At 38.8% G+C, this 24,200-nt stretch overlaps 1 protein-coding gene across 11 annotated transcripts in view; it reads right to left on the bottom strand.

Moving 5' to 3' along the window:
• The window catches only part of MAST2 (microtubule associated serine/threonine kinase 2), a 227,590-nt gene that overhangs the window by 65,516 nt on the left and 137,874 nt on the right, over nucleotides 1-24,200 (bottom strand). For all 11 annotated transcript variants that reach the window (XM_087733138.1, XM_087733142.1, XM_087733139.1 and 8 more), the window contains one exon: nucleotides 3,272-3,363. In XM_087733138.1, the coding sequence (XP_087589264.1) occupies nucleotides 3,272-3,363 (92 nt within the window). The remainder of the gene's footprint in view (nucleotides 1-3,271; nucleotides 3,364-24,200) is intronic.

Genomic DNA, 24,200 nt, shown 5'->3' on the forward strand with positions numbered 1-24,200 from the left:
CAGGAAGAAGGATGGAGCCTAAGCATTTGTGCATCCGCTACCCTCAAAGTACAAAACGGGACCTTACACGCAACAGATAGGTGAAAGTCTCAGCTCTCATCTACAGACATGACATTCATCAGATAGGAAATGAGTCCAAAAACTTACACAGGAACCATTTTGTAAAGCCTGCTTCTGAGATTTGTAAAAACAAATAAATACAAAAGACAAAGTTGTTGTGGTCTTCTACGTAGGATACACTAACATTATTTGCTGAATATTAACACAAGCAGCTAAAGATCTCATTGCTATAACAGGCGTACTGTGCACACCTTCTCTGTAATTTTCAGATTTAAAAAAATGGATTCAAACAAATAAAAAAAAAAAATGTAAGGAACACACATGTATACCTTTTTTCCTCTGATTTTGAAACAAAAAGAATTTAGAATAAAAGGAGGATTTTCAAACCTGTACTCCTAAAACCGGTCACTTTGATCCAACTCTGGGTGACTAAGCAGAGTGACTTTCCCACAAAGTTAACAAGCTGTAGCTTTCTATATCAAGGCCCCAGCTCATTTTGGAAAACATTATTGCATACAGTTTGAAAACTGAATTGGCATGCTTCAGATCCATTAAATGTTCTTAAATCAGAAGTGATTCCATGGCAAAGTTAAAATTGTTTGGATGTACTTCCATCTCAAATGTTGAGATCTCTTAAGTATTACTTTTCCTCTAAATTTTCTAGGATATGAAATTGCCTGGCATCTTATCTGGATGCTGCTTCAGATAGTAAGTGTATCTGCCTGGATCAGTGTTCATTAGGAGGCAGGTTTGCCTGACAGACAGTCAGCTGCACTCCATCACACCCGCTGACTTTTACATTACATAGAGAAGAGTAACTCCTGAGGCTAGTGCCATACAGGACTCTGTTTTAGAGTGGTTTCTGAACAGAAACATTTTAGAAAGCCTCCCTGATTTCTCTGCATGCTTGATGTTCCTTTGATTCGTAGGAGAGGTTCAGAACAGGCATTAAGAAGAGCGTGTTCAAGACAAAAGAGGCCAGGGAGAGGCTCCAGCATTTCTTAGTAACTTATCATTGTATGTGCCTGAACAAACAGATTGACAGATTCTGTTCAAATACTAAACAAATATCACAGCCTGTTCTCAAATTCACATCTCATATATGATATTTCTTAAGAAAATATTTGTGTCTCTACTCTAAATTTCATCTACTTTTGTCTCTTGAATAAATTATTTTTCCCAGGGAAGACTCCTAAAAATAGTACTGGTAGAGAACTCAAATTACAAGTAATTTGTCTTTCTATGCTCTACTGGCTATTCATGGAGGTCACAAAGGACATCCTTTTAATTAATAGTTTTAAATCCCATATGCAACATCAGAACAAAAAATGGAAATATTTGACAATTACTGCTGAAGAAAGATGGCATACCACTGATTACTCTAGTTTCTAGAAGACAGTCACATGCTTCTAATAAAAGATAAGCTTGTAAAGCCTGAGATGGCATCAAAACCACTAAGAGCAATTTTTCATCTTTTAAATAGACGGAGGAGAAAAGCAAATCAAAAGTAAATATAAATGTTTCTATTGTGAACATTTCTGCATTTGTCTTCTGAGCAATGATCACGTCAACATCTTGTTGCAATCTGCCAAGCAAGGACACTTTTTCCATATTCTGAGGAGCGTCTTTCTCTATCACTTTAGTTAAAGGCTTGTACAGCTGATTTAGAATTTGTTAAATCCAACATATATATCAACTCTAAGACCAAAGTAAAGAGCACAACATAACTAAGTGGAGAATCTCTACCAGGAAGAATGCCTTGCTGAAACCAAATTTTACAAAGCTATCACTATCATAATCACACACAACAGAACCAAGGGAGTTTGAAGTGAAAGGGAATTGCACATTTTTGGCCCTGTATTTTATCCGAGATGCTGAAGCAAAAAGAAAATGGTTTTAATATACTACTTTTAAGATCTTGTTAACATTTTAATTTGAAAATCATGGGCCATTTTAATAAAACAATGTCACTAAAGTAACTTCCCAGCTTTCCAGCTTTATAGCATCCCAAGCAAATATTTACAAAGTTTTCTGAAAACTTAGGGTGGTGAAGGATTCCATGGGCATCCCTGAACAATAACTTTGGTCTTCTCTTTCCTTTCAACAGGCTAGATGTCACCTCTCGAGATGCAATGCTCTGCAAACAGAAGCAGATGGCTCCTTCTAGCTGAGCTACTATCAATTTGCTGTTCTTTCTCAGCATTTCCTTAGTTTCAACCTCCAGAAAGTATTTACAGAACATACTGCCATGTAGGAGGAGGAAAAGTCTGATTATAATGAAAACAACAGTTCCTTGTCTTACATGCAACAGTGATGTGCTTCCAGACAGGCTCCACTGTGGATGATGTGCCACAAATGTTCAAGCGGTTTCACGCTACTGACTGGTGCCCATTAGGGTCATACCTGAAGCCCAACCATCTTCTCTGGCATTTTGAAATATCGAAAACAATGTAGTCACACATCACCTACCTCCCTCAGCAATAAAAACATCAAGGGAACATGCTGTTCAGGCAAGCTGTTGAATCTGTATGCGTGACCCTTTCTGAAAATCCGTAGTTACTGTAGGCTGAACAATCATTCTTTCTTTTTCTATAGAAAGAACATCTCCACATGCTTAACCGCAATAACTAACAAGCAGTTGCCCATTTGCTCTGAAATGAGCATTTCCCAGTTGCTGTCATGGTAAAACTGGCAGTCACGTAAAAAAAAGAATCCGAAACATCTCATGTTGCTCTAAGTAGCAGATAGGGATACCATAAGATGGCACACTGCACAGCTGACGGGCTGCCGGAGGCATGCAGAAACAAGCAGGACGTTTCTTCTCATGAAAACTGCAGTTAAATCACTGGCACAAATTAACCATGCTAGGAGACTCAAAACAAGATATTTACTTCAGTGTATTTATTTAATTTTAATTTGCTTCATTCTCCATCTCAGGTTCTTTTGCAGGACGTAAGAGGACTGAATTCCCCAGAAAGAGTGGAGGATGGATATGGTAGTGAACCAGAAAGTGCAGAACAGATGAGGACATAAAACATTTATTTTGAAACTATAAGGACCCTCTTACAAGTTAGAAAAGGTGAAAAACTATAGTCAGATTAATTTTCAAAGAGCATATTTTGTTGTAGATTATCAATATGTTCAAACGCACTACAATGAACACTGACATTTTTCCTAATGATTGCCAGGTAGAGCAGTCCTAGGGTGTTACCTGCGTGTCCATGAAGGGGGGAATGTGGTCGTGGAAGAGTTGGAGATGTGCTGGATGTTACAATCAAACTCTTTCTGTTGCTTGTCCGACAGCTGAAAGAAAGAAAGAAAAACGATAAGGCATGGTCAGATGAACAAAAGCACCTGAAAGCAGGTCCTGCAGAATGTCTTTTGGATAAGGAGGAATCTCTCGGTGTTTAGGTCGGTATTTCCTCATGCTCTCAGTCTCAGTAGTGACCCTGCAAAGAAGTAAACATACAGGGCCGAAAGGTACCTTGTCAGCAACAAGTGTTTTAATACGCTGGAAGCAATACAAAAACTGTGTCTCATGCTGCACAGGCTACTAGAGATAGCTGACAACACATTCCTGATTCACAAATTATGTGCAACTCATGCTTTACAAATCACACAAAAAGCAGAAAACTGTAAAATACCCCAGAGTGCTTCAGATATTCTTACCAATATCCAACCTAGCAAATAAATCTGTTACAATTATTGGCTATTACTATAAGAAACCACAGCACATTCCTTAGGGCGGAGTTCAAACTACGAAGCAAAGTGTTAGCACGGTTCAGCAGATGAGCAGGATAACTAATAAAACTTAAAACCTGAGATTCAAGAACCTTTGCAAACACATGCGGCAATACCAATAGAAAACTCTGCAAAGCTAGTTTCAGACAAGCCCTCTGCTGAATCAACTCCACTCACTGCCATGACTTTGTTCCAGCAAAGAAAGCGACAATTCCATGAGGCAGTTGGGACTTATTTTTTTCCGCACCAGAGTTTCACAACTTAGCCAAATGAAGACAACGATGTGTTCCTCCATTTGCTTCCCAGCCTATGATTGCTAGTAGCAAACATTTAGCTCTAAAGAAGATAAAAGTAATCGTAATGGGCAAGGGAAACATTTCTAAATCATGGGAGCTGTGAACAAGAGCAACTAGGTATTTAAATCACTTTCTGATCACTTTTCCTGTTGTTTAAACAGAATCATAGAATCACAGAATGCTTTGGGATGGAAGAGACCTTGAAAGGCCATCTAGTCCATCCCCCCTGCAATGGGCAGGGACATCTACAACTAGATCAGGTTGCTCAGAGCCCCATCCAGACTGACCTTGAATGTTTCCGAGGATGGGGCATCTACCACCTCTCTGGGCAACCTGTTCCAGTGTTTCACTACCCTCATTGTAAAAAAGTTCTTCCTTATATCTAGTCTGAATCTACACTCTTTTAGTTTAAAGCCATTACCCCTTGTCCTATCGCTATTGGCCCTGCTAAAAAGTCTGTCCCCATCTTTCTTATAAGCCCCCTTTAAGCACTGAAAGGCCGCAGTAAGGTCTCCCTGCAGCCTTCTCTTCTCCAGGCTGAACAGCCCCAGCTCTTTCAGCCTTTCCTCCTAAGAGAGGTGCTCCATCCCTCTGATCATTTTTGTGGCCCTCCTTTGGACCCGCTCCAACAGGTCCACGTCCTTCCTACGCTGAGGACCCCAGAGCTGGAGGCAGTACTCCAGGTGGGGTCTCACCAGAGCAGAGTAGAGGGGCAGAATCCCCTCCCTCGACCTGCTGGCCATGCTTCTTTTGATGCAGCCCAGGATACGGCTGGCCTTCTGGGCTGCGAGAGCACATTGCCGGCTCATGTCCAGCTTTTTGTCTATGAATAAACAGTCCAAGATCCCAGCAAAATCTCACAACCAACCAAGTATTAAAGCTACGTACATTTATTCATTGTACTTGCTTTCTACATGGCAGAAACATTTCTGCTAACTTCAGCAGTTCTCAAAACAGGTAACTGAAATCAGATTCGTCTTGATAGGGGGTGGGAGAATAGACAGAAGCAGGGAAGGCTGAGCAGAGGCTGAACAAGGAGCTCGCTGGCCCAGCTCCGGAGGTGTCCTGCGAAGCTCCACGTTGGGTTACCGCAAGCGCATGCAAAGCCTGTTTGCTTGCAGAGCTCCGAATGCTGATGTCTGCCTCGGTCCCTCCTGCACCGGCTGATCTTCTGAGGCTGCCCGACAACAAACACGCTCAGACTGCCAAGAACTACAATTTAATGCAAAACTATTTTGCTGCCACAGAATACAGTGCATCTGACTATTATTATTTGTAAGTTTTTTTTATTGCTGTTCTATAGGAAACTAGAGAACTCGATGCAGAAAAAAATACAATTGCACTGCCAACTATAATAAACAGTAATAAAGTTGAAGCACCATTAACTGCTATTCAGGCTCTTCAGTGTACTTAAAGCATTCCTCAGAATTATCCAACTGATTCCATACAATCTCCATTTACATTCATGTATTATTCAACAACAGTCCATCCAAAAACTGATTGCCATTGTGTACATTGTATGGAAAAACTAACAGCCTGATTTTAAGAAGCTTAAAATCTCAGTTCATGATTTTTTAAATATATTTTCAGTCACTCTATTCCAGTAATAGCTGAAAAAACCAGAATACTCAATTCCAACATTAATACCAGATAAACATTATGTTTACATTACTAGAAAATCTTTCTTGCAACACAGAAGTCCTGAGTATTCTAATATAATATATATTACTATGTAAGAAATAAAACAATCCTGGCTATTTTAATAAAAATTACAATGCAAGAATTTAAGTTTGCTCAATATAAAACACTAGTACAATGAGAAAATAGAGCTCCATCCTCCACGGTCATAGCCCTTTGCTAAAAAGAGTTCCTAAAATACACTTTACCACAGCGATGTCTGGAGCTGGCTATGGAAACTTGGTATATTTAAATTGCAGCACAACGGGGAACATGAACTGTCCCAAACTCAGAGCCTTTTAACTGCTTGCCTGCATTTGCCAAATTGAACTGAGTTTTACAAACCCATTTTCTCTGCTATATTTGCAAAGATAAGGAACCAAAAGAGAAAGGGTTAAGTGGCTGGAGAGCGAGCACAGCTGAGACCCATTAAAATAGGTCAGGTTTACACAACTGTACCCAGAGGAGGGAAGGGCTTGGAGTGAAAGCCGCGCCCCAAGTTAGGAATAAAAAAATTATTCTCTTTACACCTCCAAAATTGGATAACTTTCAATTTCCCTGGATCTTTAACATGGGAAGGGAGAACACCACCTAGGCCCATTTAGCCATTTTTATGAACCATGTGTGTTGGCAATAAGGCAAAGCTTAAATACAGGCTAAAACCAGAACTTCTAATTTCTTGAATCTATGTTATATGATGAGAATAATATACAAACAAATACAATCATAGTCCCTAGTGGTTGAAGAGAGCTCTCTGGATATATATACAAAACTTTTAATAGACCTTGGAATCCCACAGAAACTACAGAACGAGAGTGATGAAGTCCTGCTAGTCACAAAAATACAAAAAAGGGGGGGATTGGAGGAGGTAACATGAAGATTTCAGTTGGGCGACCTCCCCCAAGAAGTCACTACAACAGCATTTGAGCAACTCCTAAAGAAGAACAGCTAAATACGAAAGAAGTAAGGCTGGCTTTAACCAGGGCTTTGTGCCAAAGAAATTCAGACTAGTCCATTAAAGTGTTGGCAGACACGGTTCAAATGAAGAAAAAATGGTTTCCTGGAAGATGCACTTTAGCCAGACAGACGATACTGGGCTCAACACTGAGCTACGAGGCCAATGATAATGAGGAGATCACATTATTAATCCTTTAAATTGCATTAATTATTGTTTATTACTGTTCACCAATTCTCCAAACAATACTATATGTTTCCTTGCCCTAAAAATAATTCAATCTACGTAAGAAAACAGGAGTAGAAGGAGAAAGTAGAAAGAGAAAACGTTACCTATATGTCTCTGAGTATTTTAACTAGAAAAAAAATAAAGTTCTTATGCAGTCCAGAGAGATTCCAAGCATTATTATTTGTTTATATGCCAAAGTTTTGCTATTTTCATTATATGTAAGATGAATCTGACCCTGACGCTCCTTTCCTCTCACAATTTGGTATGGGTCTCATTAACCTTTTTTTCTCAGATCCCACTTCATAATTTCAAAGAACAACCCCCCTCCAGGTCTTCCACTTTAGGCAAAATATGATCTTAACAGCGCAGAGCTTCTGTACTGCCCGGAGTCATAGGGTCAAGCTCCAGCCAGTGGAATGCTTTGGAGGGCTGTCAACATGAAAATACCTCTGCTGCCACCCCCTGCCCTCCGGTGCCACCGAGGTCGCACACCCACGCCGCCAAACCCAAGTCCAGAAATCTATGAGAGCACGAGAAGCAACTTCACTTACACGCACAGCAAAATGGATAGTTTATATAGAAATATTTGAGACAATGCCTTTGCCATCACTACGGAAATTGTGCTTTTACTATTTCTAGAGTTAACTTCTCTGCCTGCAGTAAAAATAACATTTGTTATGTGTACTGAAGCGTTCCCAGCGCATTCTTGAAACTGAACACTGCGGGACATCGGACATAGGTCTGGTAACTGGACACTGGTTTTGGACCCACTGAAATGTGCTCTGGAGCCAGCACCCTTGGCTAGCGTTATTTATGAGAACATTTGGTAGCGTACCTGCGAGCTGCACGCAGCCCGGGTGCTCTTCAACTACATCCTAACAAACCTTGTCCTATGCACCAACAGACAATTCGATGTCGAGCCTCTAAAATGAGCACCATTAGTACACCTGGTTTCATACGCATTTTTGGTCTGCAAAAGAAATCAATGTTTCACTTTCAGCATAAATCAATATTTGATTCTTTATTTTAGCAGTTTACTCAGGGGACATCTCTAACTCACTGAGCAAAACCGATTAACGTCCATGAGGCATTCATGTAATGAAAGCAAGGGCCACAGAAAAACAATTAATAAAAAATAATAACAAAATAATAAACAAATAAAAAATAATAACAACAACAAAAAAATAACCAGCACCACTATCAAGTAATTTCATAGTGTTGCTGGTTATTAGAAATGAATAATGAATCTAAATTTGTAGGCCTTGAAAAATTTCTCATCGTTGAAGCTGCTGAATATGGAAGTAAACGAGATGAGCACCGATTGCACGAGTCCTCCCATCGACTTTGGTAGAAATCAACTTGAAGTAAAAAGATGTACAGAAAAATTATAGTTTAGATCACATTTTGGTTAGTAATCATTAATGCATATGATTCATATTAATGATTTTTAATTATAGAGTTCTAGTTTTCTAAACAACCTCAGGTTGTCAGACTGCCGGATTAACTCTTACACTAACTAATAACTCCTTTCAAAATAAAATTTCAGGAGTCCAGCACCAGACTTGTTCCAGATTCAACATTTAATTCAGTGAGCCCAAATCCCTACAAAATGGGATCCAAAATTCAGAGCGATCACACCTACAAAAGCTATTTGTGGTTACATATTTTCCTAAAATGTACTATCACCTAACCAAATTTAACTCGATTCTCCTCTGATGTTACAGGACTTTGGTTTCAGTTGATTTGCTTTACAAAGACTTCTTTATGAGAAACAGGCATTTTGGAAATGAAAATAAGTATTTAAAATTTTTATTCACAATGGCAGAAAATTTACAAAATCCAAAATCTGCATGTCAATGAATGCACCAGCTGCGCAGCAATGTTAACTAGATGTGGAAGTTATTGTCTTAATTATAGTAATTCAAAGATGGAAGCAATTTTGTAAGCTTTACCACTACCAACAACAGGGATAATTAGTTCTCTAAAATAGATAAGAATAAGTAAGCATCTGGTTCAACTGATTTTTTTTTTTTTCTTGTTCAAGAATAGTTTAAAAGTTATTCATCCTAGAATAACTGGGGAAAAAATGTTATTATTCATGGTGTAGGTTTGGTGGTTTGCACATTCCTACAATAAACACTTCTCAAGGAAATACAGTTACACTCTCTTAAGAGTTGAAGAATGGAAGCACAAGTCCAACAAGCAACTTTTTAAAGATCGCAGACAGATTCTCCATCACAACAGACACAGAACTATCCTCTTCCCAGTGCCGTCCACGAAAACAGCATCTCTTTCCTGTTGCTAAGTCTCATGAGTAATTTGGATCCCTTCCTGGTTACTTTGTCCAGACGAAACAACTAAGGATTCTTTCTCCAGTGCACCTCTAGACAGTCTTTCCCTGCCATCCATTCCTTTATAAGGTCAAACCCCGACTCCCATGACCTTGAGACTGGCGGACAGTATTCCTCTTTCCCCCATTTTGTCGAAGAATTTCAAATAGGATTGAACTCTGGAACCTAAAGGAATTCAGCCTTAAAGAAAAATAGCAAGGAAAACCAATAGCATGAGTGCAGGATCCTCTTCCACAAGAAGCCTGCATGGACTAGTTACTACAACCATGATAACTACAACTACAGAAACAGATGGAAGTTGTTCAACAAGCCAGGCTCTTCTCGAATTTGCATTGCCCGTTGTTTTGAAGCTCATGAGAGGAACTAAACTGGGAAAATAAGTATTTTTTTTATAACTGGACATTTGGCTCCCAGTTTTCCGGCTTGCTGTAGGTGACAGTTGTACCAGGCTGCTGCAGACTCTTTCTGTGTTCAAGGGTGTTTGTTCCATGCGGGATGAAAACCTTCATCCCCCTCCCTCCTTTTTTTTTAATGCCTATTTCATATTAATCCAGATTTTTGCAATGTATGAGCTGCTTCAGAGGAAGAAATTTTGCAGTCATCTATAAGGTATTAGAAAGTCTTCTTGGAAAGTGAAGAAACCTTCACTTTGCCATGAAACAAGAGAAAAGTCTTGCCCGTATGGCTGAAGCCTTTCCCTTCTGTATTAAAGTAAGATGTTAAGGGGTGCTCCTATGTCTCATGCTGGTACCAGTAAATTAGAGTCACTGTGGGGATGACTGTGGAAAGATGTGAATTCTGCAGGATAAGGAGCACGGAGATGAAAGATACAGTCAGCTTGTGAAGTGTGGGCTGCACTTCTGTACAGATATCCAAAGAGAGCATGGAGGGTAAACAACATGAAGAACGTCTTTTTTCATAATACCACACATTTCAGCATGCTAACAAACACACTAACTGAAGTGAACGAGTCAAGCAATGCAAGACTTACAAAGCATGCGGTAAGTTGGGTGTAGACTGGTTCTTTTGTTTTAAAGAAAATTAACATTTTAGTACTTAGGAATTAACTTATTGCATGAAAGACCATTTTCTTTCCATCTAAAACAAGCTATATATTAGATAAACCCTTCTACTTCTTCATTTAGAGCTCAAATTCAAGAAGCAGAATCACCTCAAGCTAAGAAATTATGAAAGAAAAGGCTAAAATTGCCAGTTAACACCAAATTTATGTCTAACTTGCGAAATGTTTGAGGCTGGTGCACACCTGCTTACACCAGGGCTGTATAGTCCAGACTGTTTGCATTATTAACAACATAGGAACAACTCTGCAAAGCCAAACAGAATGAAATGTCACAACAAATTACAATGACTGGTACAACCATTCTCAACTAAATCAAGCCACTTCATTCTGAAATATTCCTCCCTTGCAAATACACTCCAAACCTATCTTTGTTCTTATATGAAAAGAAAAAAAAAATAAGAAAAAAAAAATCTCTGATTATAGAATAGACGCCCCAGAATAAATATAGACAGTATTTAATGGGAGAAAACATACACTGACCTTCTCAAGCATTACTATCTCCTCCTTCAGTTGTGTTATGCATTATACTGCCATGAAGCTACATCACAAAGTGTGAAAGGATGATTTAATGAAAACTAAGCATAACTGCGTACTTTCATCTCCCATTTCCTCCGACTCTATTATTAAATGCTTCATGTAGCATAACTGCTTTTTAAGTAAGTCTCTACTCAGCAATTCTCATGCGAGATAGCTTATCACATTTTTTTCCTTCAAAAAATCCAAGCAAACAAATTCAAGAATGAAATGACAAAGTGATTTTATATTGTTTCAAATCTTTTAACTGTGTAGCTTACAATGATATACAGGTGTGTAATATGACAAACCCATTCTAAACACTCTCCCCAAAGATGCATCCAGAAAACTAAGCATAAGAGCTGAAAATGAAAAGAAACAGTTTTCCAAGATTCAGAAGTGAGGAGGTTTAATATAAATCTTGCACAAAAAAATATGAAAAGTCACTCGGTTGCTATGTAGCACACAACATGAACTGTTCTCTTCATTTTCTTTTGGAGCACTTTCTTAGTTTAAGTATCAAAAACTGTTACAAATTATCACGTTATCAGCTAATTGCAGTTTCAAACCTCAGTGTGAGGGTAAATTACATATCTAATTTAAAAGCTATTCTAACAATACATTTTTTTGGAAATAATCTCCAAATCAGACTGTGTCAATGGAGTTGCCTTCTCTGCACAGAGCACAGATTTTCACATGGTCATGCAGTAGAGTAATAACCAGGGTGGGAGCATTATGAATGTAAATGGGACTAAGATGGCTACAATTAAATTATTTGCGAAATTTTAAAAATACATATTCTGAGGGTTAGACCAACAAAACTGATACACATGGGTGATAAATTCTACACTTTTCCTGTGTCAAATACTCAAATCAAAAGGTAATCTTTTCCCTAAAAAACCAGCATCCACAGTTTATTTTCTAGTGATGATTCACAGCCAGAAACTTTTCAATAGATTATACAGAAGCTCATAAAAGATGATGTGCCAGTAATACCTTTGTAACTACATAGATTTTTCACAACTCGACAGAGTCGAAAATCTGTTCCTCTAGTTCATACAAATTATCAGGTCTGACCAGTCTTAAATTATTGCCAGATAGGGCAAATGCCAGAGCAGACAGTACTCAAAGGAAACCCTACTACAGACAGAGCATGGGAAATGAAAAAGAAAAAAAAAAATTATATATATATATATATATATATATATATCTATATCTATCTATCTATCTATCTATATATATATATCTCTATCTGTCTCTGAATGCTGCCCTCCCTCCAAAATCGGGAATGTAGAAATACTTGTGGTTCAGCAGACCCCAAGCTGAATAGGCTTAGTCCATAGGTGCAAAGCAAATCTGCCCTGTCTGTCAGCCAGCAGCATCCCTGGTTTGCACTGAGGACACTGCGCTGCGGGAGCTGACTATTCCCACACTGTAGTTTGGAAGAGGTGGAGAGGCCCTGTGCTCTTGCCAGCTCCCCTGGAAAGGTTTTGCCCTGTTGGTGAGACTCATCTTTCCAACTGTGGAACTGTTGTTTCCAACTGTTAGTAAGGGACATGCCCTGCTTGGACTGGGCTGGACTCAAAAGGGGCTGAGCCGCTCTGGACTCAAGAGGGGCTGAGCAGAGCTGTTCCCCACTAAAGCAAGATAAAGGTGAGACGTGCATGCCGGCGTGCTGCTTTAATCCAAAACAGGCATCGAGAGAGAATACATAATGCTCAGTTCCTTCAGCTTTGCAAAAAGAAATGCTGCTTGGGACCCTTCTAATCAACACCCTCATTGAACAACAGAGCAGGGAAAAAGGATACCTAGATAAGAGTTGGCTCTATATGTCAAAGAAGTTGACAGACAGGAGCTAGAGTTCTGAGGACATAGAAAATGCTCAGTGTACATAGTAAAACCGGTATGAATTTATGTACAGAGGTACACTACACTTGCAAATGAAGTATCCAGTTATTTGGTCCTTACTCGTTCAGGGAGACAGGTCTGTCCATAAACCACCATCTCTGATAAAAACAACAAACTTAAGACATTAAAAAAGACTCAAAAAAATACATTAGTTAACTATACTGCAGTGTATATCATATCAAATAAGCAGCCTACTTAAAAATAATAAGAAAATTTGCCTGTAGAAGGCATTTCAAGTTAACGGAGCAATGAAACCACAAAAAGGCAGAACAAGAGGGGGAGGCACAGGGTGCAGATCCCACCCTGGCACAAAAAGCAGCCCCCAGATCTCCAGCAAGGGTAAGTTTCTAGAACAATCAAGCCTGATTACATGTCAAACCTCATGCTTTTGTGTAAAGCTTACTTGCTATCTGAGCCAAATGTTCATTATCCAATTGCTATCAATTTTTCAAACAAGGATGGTTGTTCCAGTTTAATAACTATACAAACACGTACTATAGATACACACACAGAGCTTTGAAATTTTAGGAGCTCAAAGCTGAAACAATCATTCACAAAACTCAGCAGAAGAAAAACACAAGCATTAAAAGCTACAAGCTGAGAGTTAAAGCTTGCTGCAGTTTTGCCATCGCCTAAGAAAGTATCCTTGTCTTCCAAGCTATTCTACTTAAGAAGGATGAAGATTAAAATCAAAATCAATTCCGCTTACAATAAGATGGTGGAGAGCAGCAAGTACAAATATGCGAATGTATCAAAAATAAATGGATGGTAGCAGTGATGACAGAAAGGAATCATAAAAGAAAATAGGAAAAAACTAAATCCTAGTAAAATCAGAGAGCCACAATTTCCACAGCTATTAAAAAAAGGAGATATCTAATAAATGTACCACTGCTAAAATTGGATGAGAACGCAAACAAAGAAACCACTAAAAGCTTTTTGAATGCTTTATGTACTTATTCATAATTAAAGGAACTAGAAACAGGTAAGTATTATTTTTACAAATTATATGTAACAAACTTTACTACAAACTCACAAGCACAGGCAAACATGGCCCAAATCTTCTCTGAGACAAAGTAGGGGAAGGTAGGACTGTTAAATAAAATTAGCCTATTTCTGTATAAATAACAGATCGTTGTAAAATACAGTTCTGGGAGCTGGGGAGTGTCATATCACAGCTTTCTCACCATACCAATTCTGCTCCACCATGAAGTCTGAAACCAGCACGGCCAGCATGAAATGAAAAGAAACCCAAGAAAATTGCAGAAAGGACAAAAATGAAGACACACAGGAAGACAAATGCAAACACAGAAAGCCAGGTCTTCAAATTCCATAGCAATCATGCTTAATTTAAATTAAGTCTGCTAATTGTAACGTACTAATTTACCATGCAATCAAGACTGGAACAAAATTAAAGGACAGGAAAACATACAATATACTGGTAATAAGTCATTTCAAATGCCACCACAGGATTCAAGCTAGTTTCCTTAGAGATCAAACATTCAGGGAAAGACTGTTCTCACATGTGCTTGCAGAACATTTTAATCTACAGAGGCTCGCATCGCTCTGGGTCCCGGTGGCTCTCCTCTAGTACATGCTCACTGGCAGTGTCTTGTGATACCAAAAGTAACTCCTTCAGCATCAAATAAAACACGAAGTGACATTTACATCTTCTATTAATTCTGAAGTAGTTTGAGTGATATGCTTAGTTCTACGTAAACACAGCAGGCAGCAACAGATACGGGGAGACTAATGCAAGCATCATATCGCTACACAAGCATAATATTTGCTTAGATTTTTGATACGTGACACAGCATTGTCTTCATATAAAATATCACAGTCGAATGTCGACTCCTCAAACTTGAGGCATTTTGTGGAAAAGATCACAATTTATTAAGCTCACAATATCAAAACATGTCCAATTTCTAACACAGCATTGCCTAAAATGTTAGCCAAAGAGACTGGTATCAGGTGGCTTGGATTTCACATCTGGCATAAGGATTCCCCCATGGAGGACTCGTAAGCTTTCCCCTTCTGAATCCCAATTCCCTGGGCCCTTCTACCTTCAGCTGATGTAGGACCAAAAGCAAGCATGCCAGAAGAGACTTTAAAACTAAATTTTTAAGAGGCTTGGAATAAAGTCTGAGTTTTCACTACTGCAGTGCTTATTATTTTAGCTACAAATCTACTCTAAAGAACACTTAGGTATTACTTTGCAGTCCTCAAAATAATAGCAAAAAAAAAAAAAATATAGGGCTATGGACTGGGAAAAACTATTCAGGAAATAGCTGATAATTAGCTGCAAATGTAGAATCAAATCACTTCAAAGGTGTCTTCCTTAATGCTTTGAAAAAATGTATACTTTCTCAATATGGTAATTGAGATGGTGGTCAATACTAAGTGTTCAACACCTGGTTGAAAATGAAGTCACTTGCCTCCAGGTAGGTGTATGGTGACAGAAGATGACATGTCATACACTGTTCCTCTCAGTTCCTTAAATAAGGTCTGATTTTTATAAAAAAACTTTTGCCCTAAGGTGTACAGTTCCTTGTTAACATCAGCATTCAGCTGCCATTAAAGTAACGGGAAACCCAAGTGCACCGGAGAACAGGTCTCTCAGTTGGCTCCTCACCACAACCCAGCACCTCTTCAAAGAAGAACAAGGACCTGCAAAGATTAATGTCACAGCCTGCGTAACAGTTCCTCAGAACCAGACACATCTACAAGTCCATCCCTGAGCTTTAAGCTGATGGGTGCTCCGGATTTAAAATTCACTTGTCAGAGACAAATAACAGTTGAAATAAGCAGACGCACAGACTTTGTAAGGATTCCAAAACCCAAACGTGTCGACTTCAATTAAACACAAGAACTGCACATTTCCAGGCCAAATGCATGCCAGTATGTACTTTTCCTGTCTCATTTTCCATAGTAGCACTGATATCGGTGTCCCCTGTGAACTTCAGAATCTCCTTTCTCCTCCTACCTCTTCTGAAACCAGTCTCTTTCCCCCAATATTTTTTTTTGCTCGCTTAAAACATCAGCGTAAAATTATTTTATATTCAGCAGCCTCCTTCATGAGAAGGATCCAAATAATTCATGAAATTGTCCACGATTTGTGTGTTGCTTGGTTTCCTCTCCACAAAAGTTCTGACTTGAAAAACTGGTTTGTCCTGGGCTATAGCCAAGTGTTCATACAAGAGTCTCCATCTGAACAAAGAGCTTTCAAGGCTTAAAACTTCAGTGTTAACCCTGTAGGACACTTTGGGTTTTAGTCTAGCAGGGAAACAGCACACAGTATTGAAAATGAATTTAAAGTCCAATTTACACACAGACAGAATCACAAATAAACTAGAAATTACAAACAATCCAGGTGTGTTCTCTGAATCATTACACTTATTTTGGCTATTAGGAAGACCTTCATTCCATTCATGGCACACCAGTCTCTTTCATTGTAATTAAGTAGCACATATATCCTGTACCAGAGAGCATACTAGAAGGTCCCCAAAACTCATCCATTAGTGAGCAAAATGCCCATTACATTTTCACACAATCCAAAAGACTATTCTCATAAAGAGCTTTTCAGAAGATAAGGTAGAATTTTTTTCTCCCCCGAACCATTTTTGTCGTAAGGCCATACTGAAATACTAGCAAAAGTAATATGAATGAAATTTCCTCTCCAATTAGGAGTGTCAGGAGGCCATTTAATACGCTGTGCTAGGTAAAAAATTGGAGCTAAATATTATCAAAAGCATCAAATTTCCAGGTCTTTCGCATCCTTCCCAACATAAGGGAAACATTTCTTACTTTATTAATTTGAGCAAGGAAATGTGTGGCATGACAGCTGTCACTTTAAAGTTAATTATAGCATAGACTCACATTTTTAAGATTAGCTTTACGTTACCACAAAAAAGTAAGTATTCTGCTAGCGTCAAACTATTTGTTTTTCTTCAGAGTGACAACATATATATGGAGGAGGTGAGACACACAGCTTTTAATGTCAGTCTAGATGAATCAGCATTAAAAAGACACTGAATACATTTGAAGGGATATGTATGGACTCACTGTCTAACACAGTCCTGTTATGGTAGCTTAAAAGTTAGCACAAATATACCAATGCATCAGAAAGCACCATTTACGTACTCATGGCTGCCTGATTATTTCCCGCTCACTCGTCTATGTCCCAGTGAAAGGTGGTTTCTCTTATTGTTTGTGAATATTTCAATAATAAAGAGCATTTTTCTTAGTTACCAAGGAATTGTTTATAATGAAATACAATTATTTCCATAGAATCCGTGATCTTAGAGGTGTCTTGCAGCTTAAAGATTGTTTTATGCTTTAGGGGTAGTTAATTCCTGTGATTTGTTACAAATTACCAAATTACTGCATCACTGATGCCCTTTCACTGAAAGGAAAAGTGAGGAAAGAGAATTAAAGCATCAATGACAATTGTAGACACAAAACCAGCATGTCCTTCCTAACAGAAATCCACCTTTGTTAAGATAACCCAGAGTTATCTTTTGAGTCACTTCAATACACAAATCTCCCCTGTCTTAACTTTGCAAAAAGAAAGTCACTAAACAAAAGTGAAATTATTAAAATCCACAGTCACCACCTGTTCCACGCAGACAGGATTAAACTGCTGAAAAAATGAGGAAACATTAGAAATCATCATTCTCAGTCAATTTTTCAAGAGCAACAAACACCCACATGCACAATTCTACACTGCTGCTAATAACATCAAATTGCAAGAGTACATTCAAGATATGCTTAAAGCACAAAGAAACAAAAGGGTTTAAAAACAGAGACATTTAATTTAAATACATCAGAATGATACTTTGTCTTTCCATAATCCAATTTCAATAGGTAAAGCCTCAGTACAGCTGATACTAGAATACCAACCCCACGTGCCCTTTGAACCAAGGAATTCTCGTATTTCTTCTGTAGTTTAAAATCATAAATATTTATACAGAACCAGTTTGCCAGGTAAACCTGATTTATGTTTATGTCACCCCTCCCATGACAAACTTCTGTATTTACAGTTTGCTCTTGACTTTCTCTATCCTTCTGGGAATATGCTCAAGAAGAAACAATCCAGCCACTTTGACCGGAGGAGCAGATGGTTCACTTTTACAGTACCATTAGCTGCAGCAAGAATCCCACCAGCTGCACGAGAGAGCTCATTTCAAGATAATGTACCAAGGAGAAAGAAGAGTCCTTCCCATTTGCCTCCTAATGTAGGAAAAGCCATATGGGGGTGAAGCCCTTTAGGATTTTTAGTACATATCAGAAGCCATCATTATAGAGAAATGTGCCATATAGTCAGAATACCACTAGTAACCCTCTTTTGCTATGCAAAAACAAATTAAAAGCTAAGAGAAATCAAAAGTGGAGAAGCCCAGAATTAAGAGCACACAAGCTATCACAAATGCAGTAGGACTGTACATAAGTTTTACAAACAGATCAGAGGAAAATTGTATCAAATATTTGACGCAGCAAAACATTCTCTGCCGCTAAAAACGCCCAAGATTGCAATACTACAGAAGAAATTTAAATTGCAATCATAATTTTTAAAAGTAAGAAGTTTATTAGGAAGTGAGCATTATGTTTTGAAAGGGGGCCAATTGAAACAGAAAAATATTTATTCATTTAATAATACACTTCATTCCAAGTGCCCAGATGCCACAATCCTGAGAGCATTAACACACAGACATGCCCCAGCTCCCGGCACTGCAACGCACTAGATGTACGGTGACCGCTCTCATAGCCCATATGCTCATGGGAGCAAAAGTTACTGCATACATGTACACATGTTTTTCAGGACCAATGCCCTGGCAAGAATCACAATATAACACTGTGTCGTATGAAGCAGCCGATTTATCACAATACATGTAAGACCAGCCCAACCTGCCTACCCATCTCCCCCAAGACAGTAGGCGAAGAGCTGGCAGGCCGCCAGCAGAGCACGGCAGAAGGTGATATTCCCAGCAAACTGTCACACATGCTCAAATATTTCATTTCTGAGGCTGACTGAAGGCTGTGGCTTCCATGCTGTGCAAAATAGGATTTCCACCCCATGACTTCATGCAGCTCCTCTCTGCTATGAATCCTCATAGAGCTGTTTGATCATTTTGAAATATCTAATACTCATTTATGTGATTAAATCAATAAAAAGTCATCTCTTTTCCATTAAGATGCGCAGCGGATTTACAGATCAATTTCTTGCTTTTTGTACTTCAACTACTAACAAATAAATGGAATTGTAAATTTTCAGCAGGAGTTTTCTGACAAAATATTGCACCTGAAACCTTGTTAGTTCGTTTTTGCCCTTGATGTCTAATTTTAAATTCAAGATGGCACACTAACAAGGTATTGAAAAATAAAGATACTTAATTTTTGTTATGAGAAACGCGCAGATGTCCACTCTGTATGGAAGTCCATGACTATTGAATTTTCACAAAATACTACCTTTATGCATGCAGAACACCGTCTAGAATGGAGTGAGCTTTAGAAAAACAAAGTTCTGCAAGCACGAGGAATAAACAAGTTGCTCCCTAAGCTGCAGGTCTAACACAGGTTATTTTCTTACAGAACAGTGTCCTCCTTCACCGAAGGCCCCTCTCCCTCCCGCCTGCACTAACCCAACTCTGCTCCTCCCGGCTCTGCCCATCTCACCTTGCTCTCACAGTGAGCCAAGCCTCATTATACCATGCTGCTTCCAGGCTCACCAGTTGGTGGCCAAGAAGCACCTGAAAGCCAAGTCCTACCTACCTTATCCTTTGGAAACAGAGGCACAGGACAATAATTTGCCTCCCTTTCCTCTCCCAAGACAAGTTCAAGAAACCCATAAGGCAATACTGAGCTTTATCTCTACCACTTCTGTTCCTCCATCAAACCACTGATGCAACCGCTCAGTGAGTTTGAAAGTTACTGCTGGGAGCAGAGAGATCAACACACAGCCTGAATCTCAAGGAGCTCTCTTCCTTTAAAAAACGGGCTAAAGACAACAAAACTTGTATTTGAAAAGAATAACATCTCTAATGAGATTCTTTGCAACTAAGATCTAAATTTATTTACAAAATCTTTCTTCATCACCAGTAAAATTTCTAAAAATCACTAACTGATAAAATTTAAACCACAGAAGTGGAATGATAGCAGGAAATAGAGTGCCCCCCTCGATATATTTCTATTTAGAAGCTACAATCCTCTAAAAAGATTAAATTTCACTTCTGATAGCTGATGAGCAAAATTCACCCTAAAAATCAAGTCAAAGCTTATATTCAGAGTACTACATAGATTTTTAACTGTATCAACAAATCAGCTGATGATAGAGTCTGATACTAGCTGCAACCGTTTACTCATAAACCTGAATATACTGCTTTAGTTGGGATTACCTACCTACCATACTCACCAAGTCTATTCCTCCAGTAAGTTTTCAGGCTACAAACGTTAAGCTCCACAGAGCACCTGATGAGCAATAATTATGTTGATATTTCCCAGTCTTGAAGGGACACCGCTGTACTGCATCAGATCTGATACTGTTCATTAGTTCACACACTTCAATGTGATTTTATCAACATCCAGAGAGTAGTGTGACTACAAACACTGACCCTATTAACTACTATGTTAACATATTTACATCTCCCAGAAAAAAAAAGCTAAAGGTATTAAGAATGAATTAAAATTTAAGGTTATGCATATCTCCAAGAAAACTATGTGCTATGAGTCAAAATATTTGCAAGCCCTGCCTGGTGCTGCCTATATCATCATAATACTGTTTTGCTACTTTGAATATTAAGCAGCTTCTTCTCAGTAAAGCATCTATCCATCATTTTATAGAAACAAACCCCTTATCACATTCACATACCATGAGAAGTAAGGAACAATGCATTTAAATAAATACCTTAAAAAAGAACGATCAGTGGATCTGCACAGTATGATTTTTACAATGAATGCAATTACAAATCATTAAGAAATTAAGAAATCGCACCTAACATACTAGGAATATGAATTAATCTACTGAAAAAAGAAGAAAGCAAGCCTAACCAGTATTACAACAAGTAGCTTAGAAAAACATCGTAAGAATTACTTGCAAAATCCTTAGATTACCTTTTGGATCGTCTCAACATGCTGGTAGCAGGCAGAGAGAAATTGGACAGCACTGTCCAAAAGGAGTCAGACATGATCTTTAAAAGCTTTCATTGCTGGGAAAATACAGCACAATCAAGCCACTAGCAATAAATAAGGAACTAAATAATACCAGTGACAGAGCCAATGCAAATTCCCTGTAGACCTTGCAAGCTGTTCCATTAATGTGAGACAGGCAGGCAAGCGTACATATTGCTGCTGTTTCCACTGCCTCCGTTTTCTCCCGACTCCATCCCTGCCTCCCTCCCTCCACCTTAGGAGGCAGTGCAAAATGAGGTATTTATTCCCTTCCTCATATATACACTTTAAAACTGGAGTTTGTTGGATACACAGCATACATGCTTTATCTACATCTCTCTGTGTTCCTCCAATACAATCGAAAGATTTTCAAGCAAAACCATAACTGGGCTCCATTTGCAATCCTGAATAACACACGGTTTTTAAGCTGTGTCTGCACAGAGAGCACCACTTACTGCCTAGTTTGTGTTTTTATTTTGAAATGGTGGCCCTTCTGCTTCCTAACTACATGAGACACATCAGGGGCATCTTGCCTATTTTTTTAATTAATCTTCCATCTTTAAACAAATCCCACCTTTTATCTCAAGTAACCCAAGTGAATTTTAAATTTTAAAAAAATAAGCCGACAATGCCACCGCAGATCAGTTTAAAAACAGAAATCCATTCTCCCCCTGAAGTCAGCTGCATGACATACACATCAGTCACAGTAAACACGAGCTCCTACGTAGCACCTGGTGCCCACAAAACAACCCAAGCGGCTGGGTTCTGACAACAAAACGTGAGCGGGACTCGCGTGCGATGCACAGCAGAGGGTTCCCACACCCCCCCTGCACATCAGCCACAAGTTCACTTTTCCCCCTTTGTGCCTGTAGAAGCTCCTTGCCGTGTTTTTGCTTTTTCCAGGGTCTAAACAAAACCTCATTGTAGCTGCCTTTTTTTTTTTTTATTATTTCAATATGCAATCTATTTTCTTTCTATTGTGGCTTTTTTAAGCACTTCTGCCAGTAGGAAAGCTAATGACGTTCTCATATTTCAGCCTTCTTGAGTGGCTTTTTATCACAGACATGAGAAAGATGACAATCAACAGCTGGCACTGCCTTCCATGCACAATACAGCCCTTAAAAATTACACATAAATGTCTGGGAGAAAGAAATCCCAGGAGGCTCCCTGTAGCTTTCCACAGAATCACATGAAAGAATTAGACGGTCTTCATAACTTTCCATTAAATAACGGCACATTTTTAATACATACATTTATCAGGAATCACACCATCTGATTCAGCAAAGCATGCCCTTCCATCTGAGCTCCAAAACAGGGAAACGTGATTTTGCATGCTGCAGGAACCGGATCTCTGTTCAACACACCCATCTCTTCTAATGCTTTTAAACATTTATATCAAATGAATCTAAATCACATTCTGGTTTGATTTCACAACGTTAATTCAGAGTACCACCAGACAAAACTCTGTCACTATCTACTACTAATGAGAAAGAATAAACACATTCATTTTTGTATCCACATAATAACATACACCAATCAAGTGGAGAAACTGAAGAACAGCACTTCAGCATTATATTCAGGATACTATGTGACCTTCCAATTCCAATAAACCCTGGCTTTGAAAATGTATAAATATACTCAGATTTACTCTGTCAGCTAAAACATGAATTGAAATTCCCGAGCAGTAACGGGGCGGGGAGGGAAAGTGCTCAGTTAACTAACAAAATAAACGCACCACAATAAAAATAAATTCCGGACTGCTTACAGTTAGCAAATAAAATCACAACCAGCTAAAACCCCGAAATTTATATTTGTTGTGAGTTTTTTGAAAGTGATTGAAAACTCAGCAGTTGAAGACATATCCCTCATAATATCACTGTACTTGGCACCAGCACTTTTACATCTCTTCCAGGAAGGACACGAAAGGGAGAAGCCATTTTAGGAGAACACTCTCCATGGGCATCAGTGACTGACTGCTCTACGGCAGCGTTAACCCAGCGAAACCCTGTCCATCTTCCACTGCTCTTGAGGAATACAGGGCACCCCAAGCTGGACAGGGGGAACGGGATGTTCGTTATCATCTGGAACCCGTCCGGCCACCCATCTTGCTATTTAGTGTGGTTCTGCAGAGCACTTACCGAAGAACTGCAAAAAGCACTTTGCGAATTGTACAACACTGATTCGCAAACTGCAGAAATTTCTTTAACGTTTCATATTCCTGCTTTTCAAAATGCGTGTTCCACATGCCAATAGCAAAACCTAATCCTGCAAATCAGTATCTGCAATGCACTTATTTTGGGACTGTCCCCAAATGTTAGCTACAGAGAAGTTCAGAGTACTAAAAAAACCGTGAAGACACCATACTTGGAGATGCAGTGGTTTTGCTAGGAAAACAGAAGAACACAATGAAACGGTCAAACATCTTTTAAAAATATGTCATGTCTTAAAATGCAACAAAGTCAACATTTGCAGAATTCGCTTTAGTTGTAACAAATGTATGAAGCATAAGGATTTTCTCACATCTACAATGACAAATGAAATCCCCTTCTGAGGAACTATATTACTGTCTCTGCATGATAAGCAAAACATTTTGTAAAATTAGGACTAGAAACTTCTCACTAGTTCAAAAATATAGCCTTCTGCATCTCAGAAAGCACGTCAAGAAAAATTGCGCACTCACACAAATAGGTTATGAGTTTTCTGTTTTATTTAACTCATAAAAACATTAATATGTCTTTGTGAATTCCCAATCCTGAGCTGTTCCAAGCCTGAAGAAACCTCTTTCCTTATAGACTTCTTCCACTCGCCTTTCAGGATATTCAGTCTCCATCAGTCTCCCTAACGCACCTCCTCCACTTCATGCCCAACTTGTTCTCAGAAAAGATCACCTGCAGAACTTCTCGGCAGCTCCTGTAATGATAGAGTATTTCTCTGCCGACCAAATGTGTACTTTCCAGAGCCCTCCTAATGACACCGCATCCACTGGACAGTTATAAATAGCCAATGTCAAGGACTTCCCCAATTTCTTGTCTTTACCGTTACCAAAGTAGGACACTAATTAAGCCTGACATTAAACGAGAACACCATTCGGCAAACAGTCCACACGAAATCCACTACTTTCTGGACTTCTTTTACAGCAGCTACATTTATCATTAAATATATTCACTTGGTGTAAGACCACCTGCTTTTAAATAAAACCTGCCATTTTAAAAGTAAGCTGAACTCCTTGT

The sequence above is a fragment of the Nipponia nippon genome, unplaced genomic scaffold (assembly GCF_047370975.1).
Source record: "Nipponia nippon isolate SJK-2023a ecotype South Korea unplaced genomic scaffold, ASM4737097v1 scaffold_5, whole genome shotgun sequence".
In the NCBI taxonomy this organism is placed as follows: Eukaryota; Metazoa; Chordata; class Aves; order Pelecaniformes; family Threskiornithidae; genus Nipponia; species Nipponia nippon.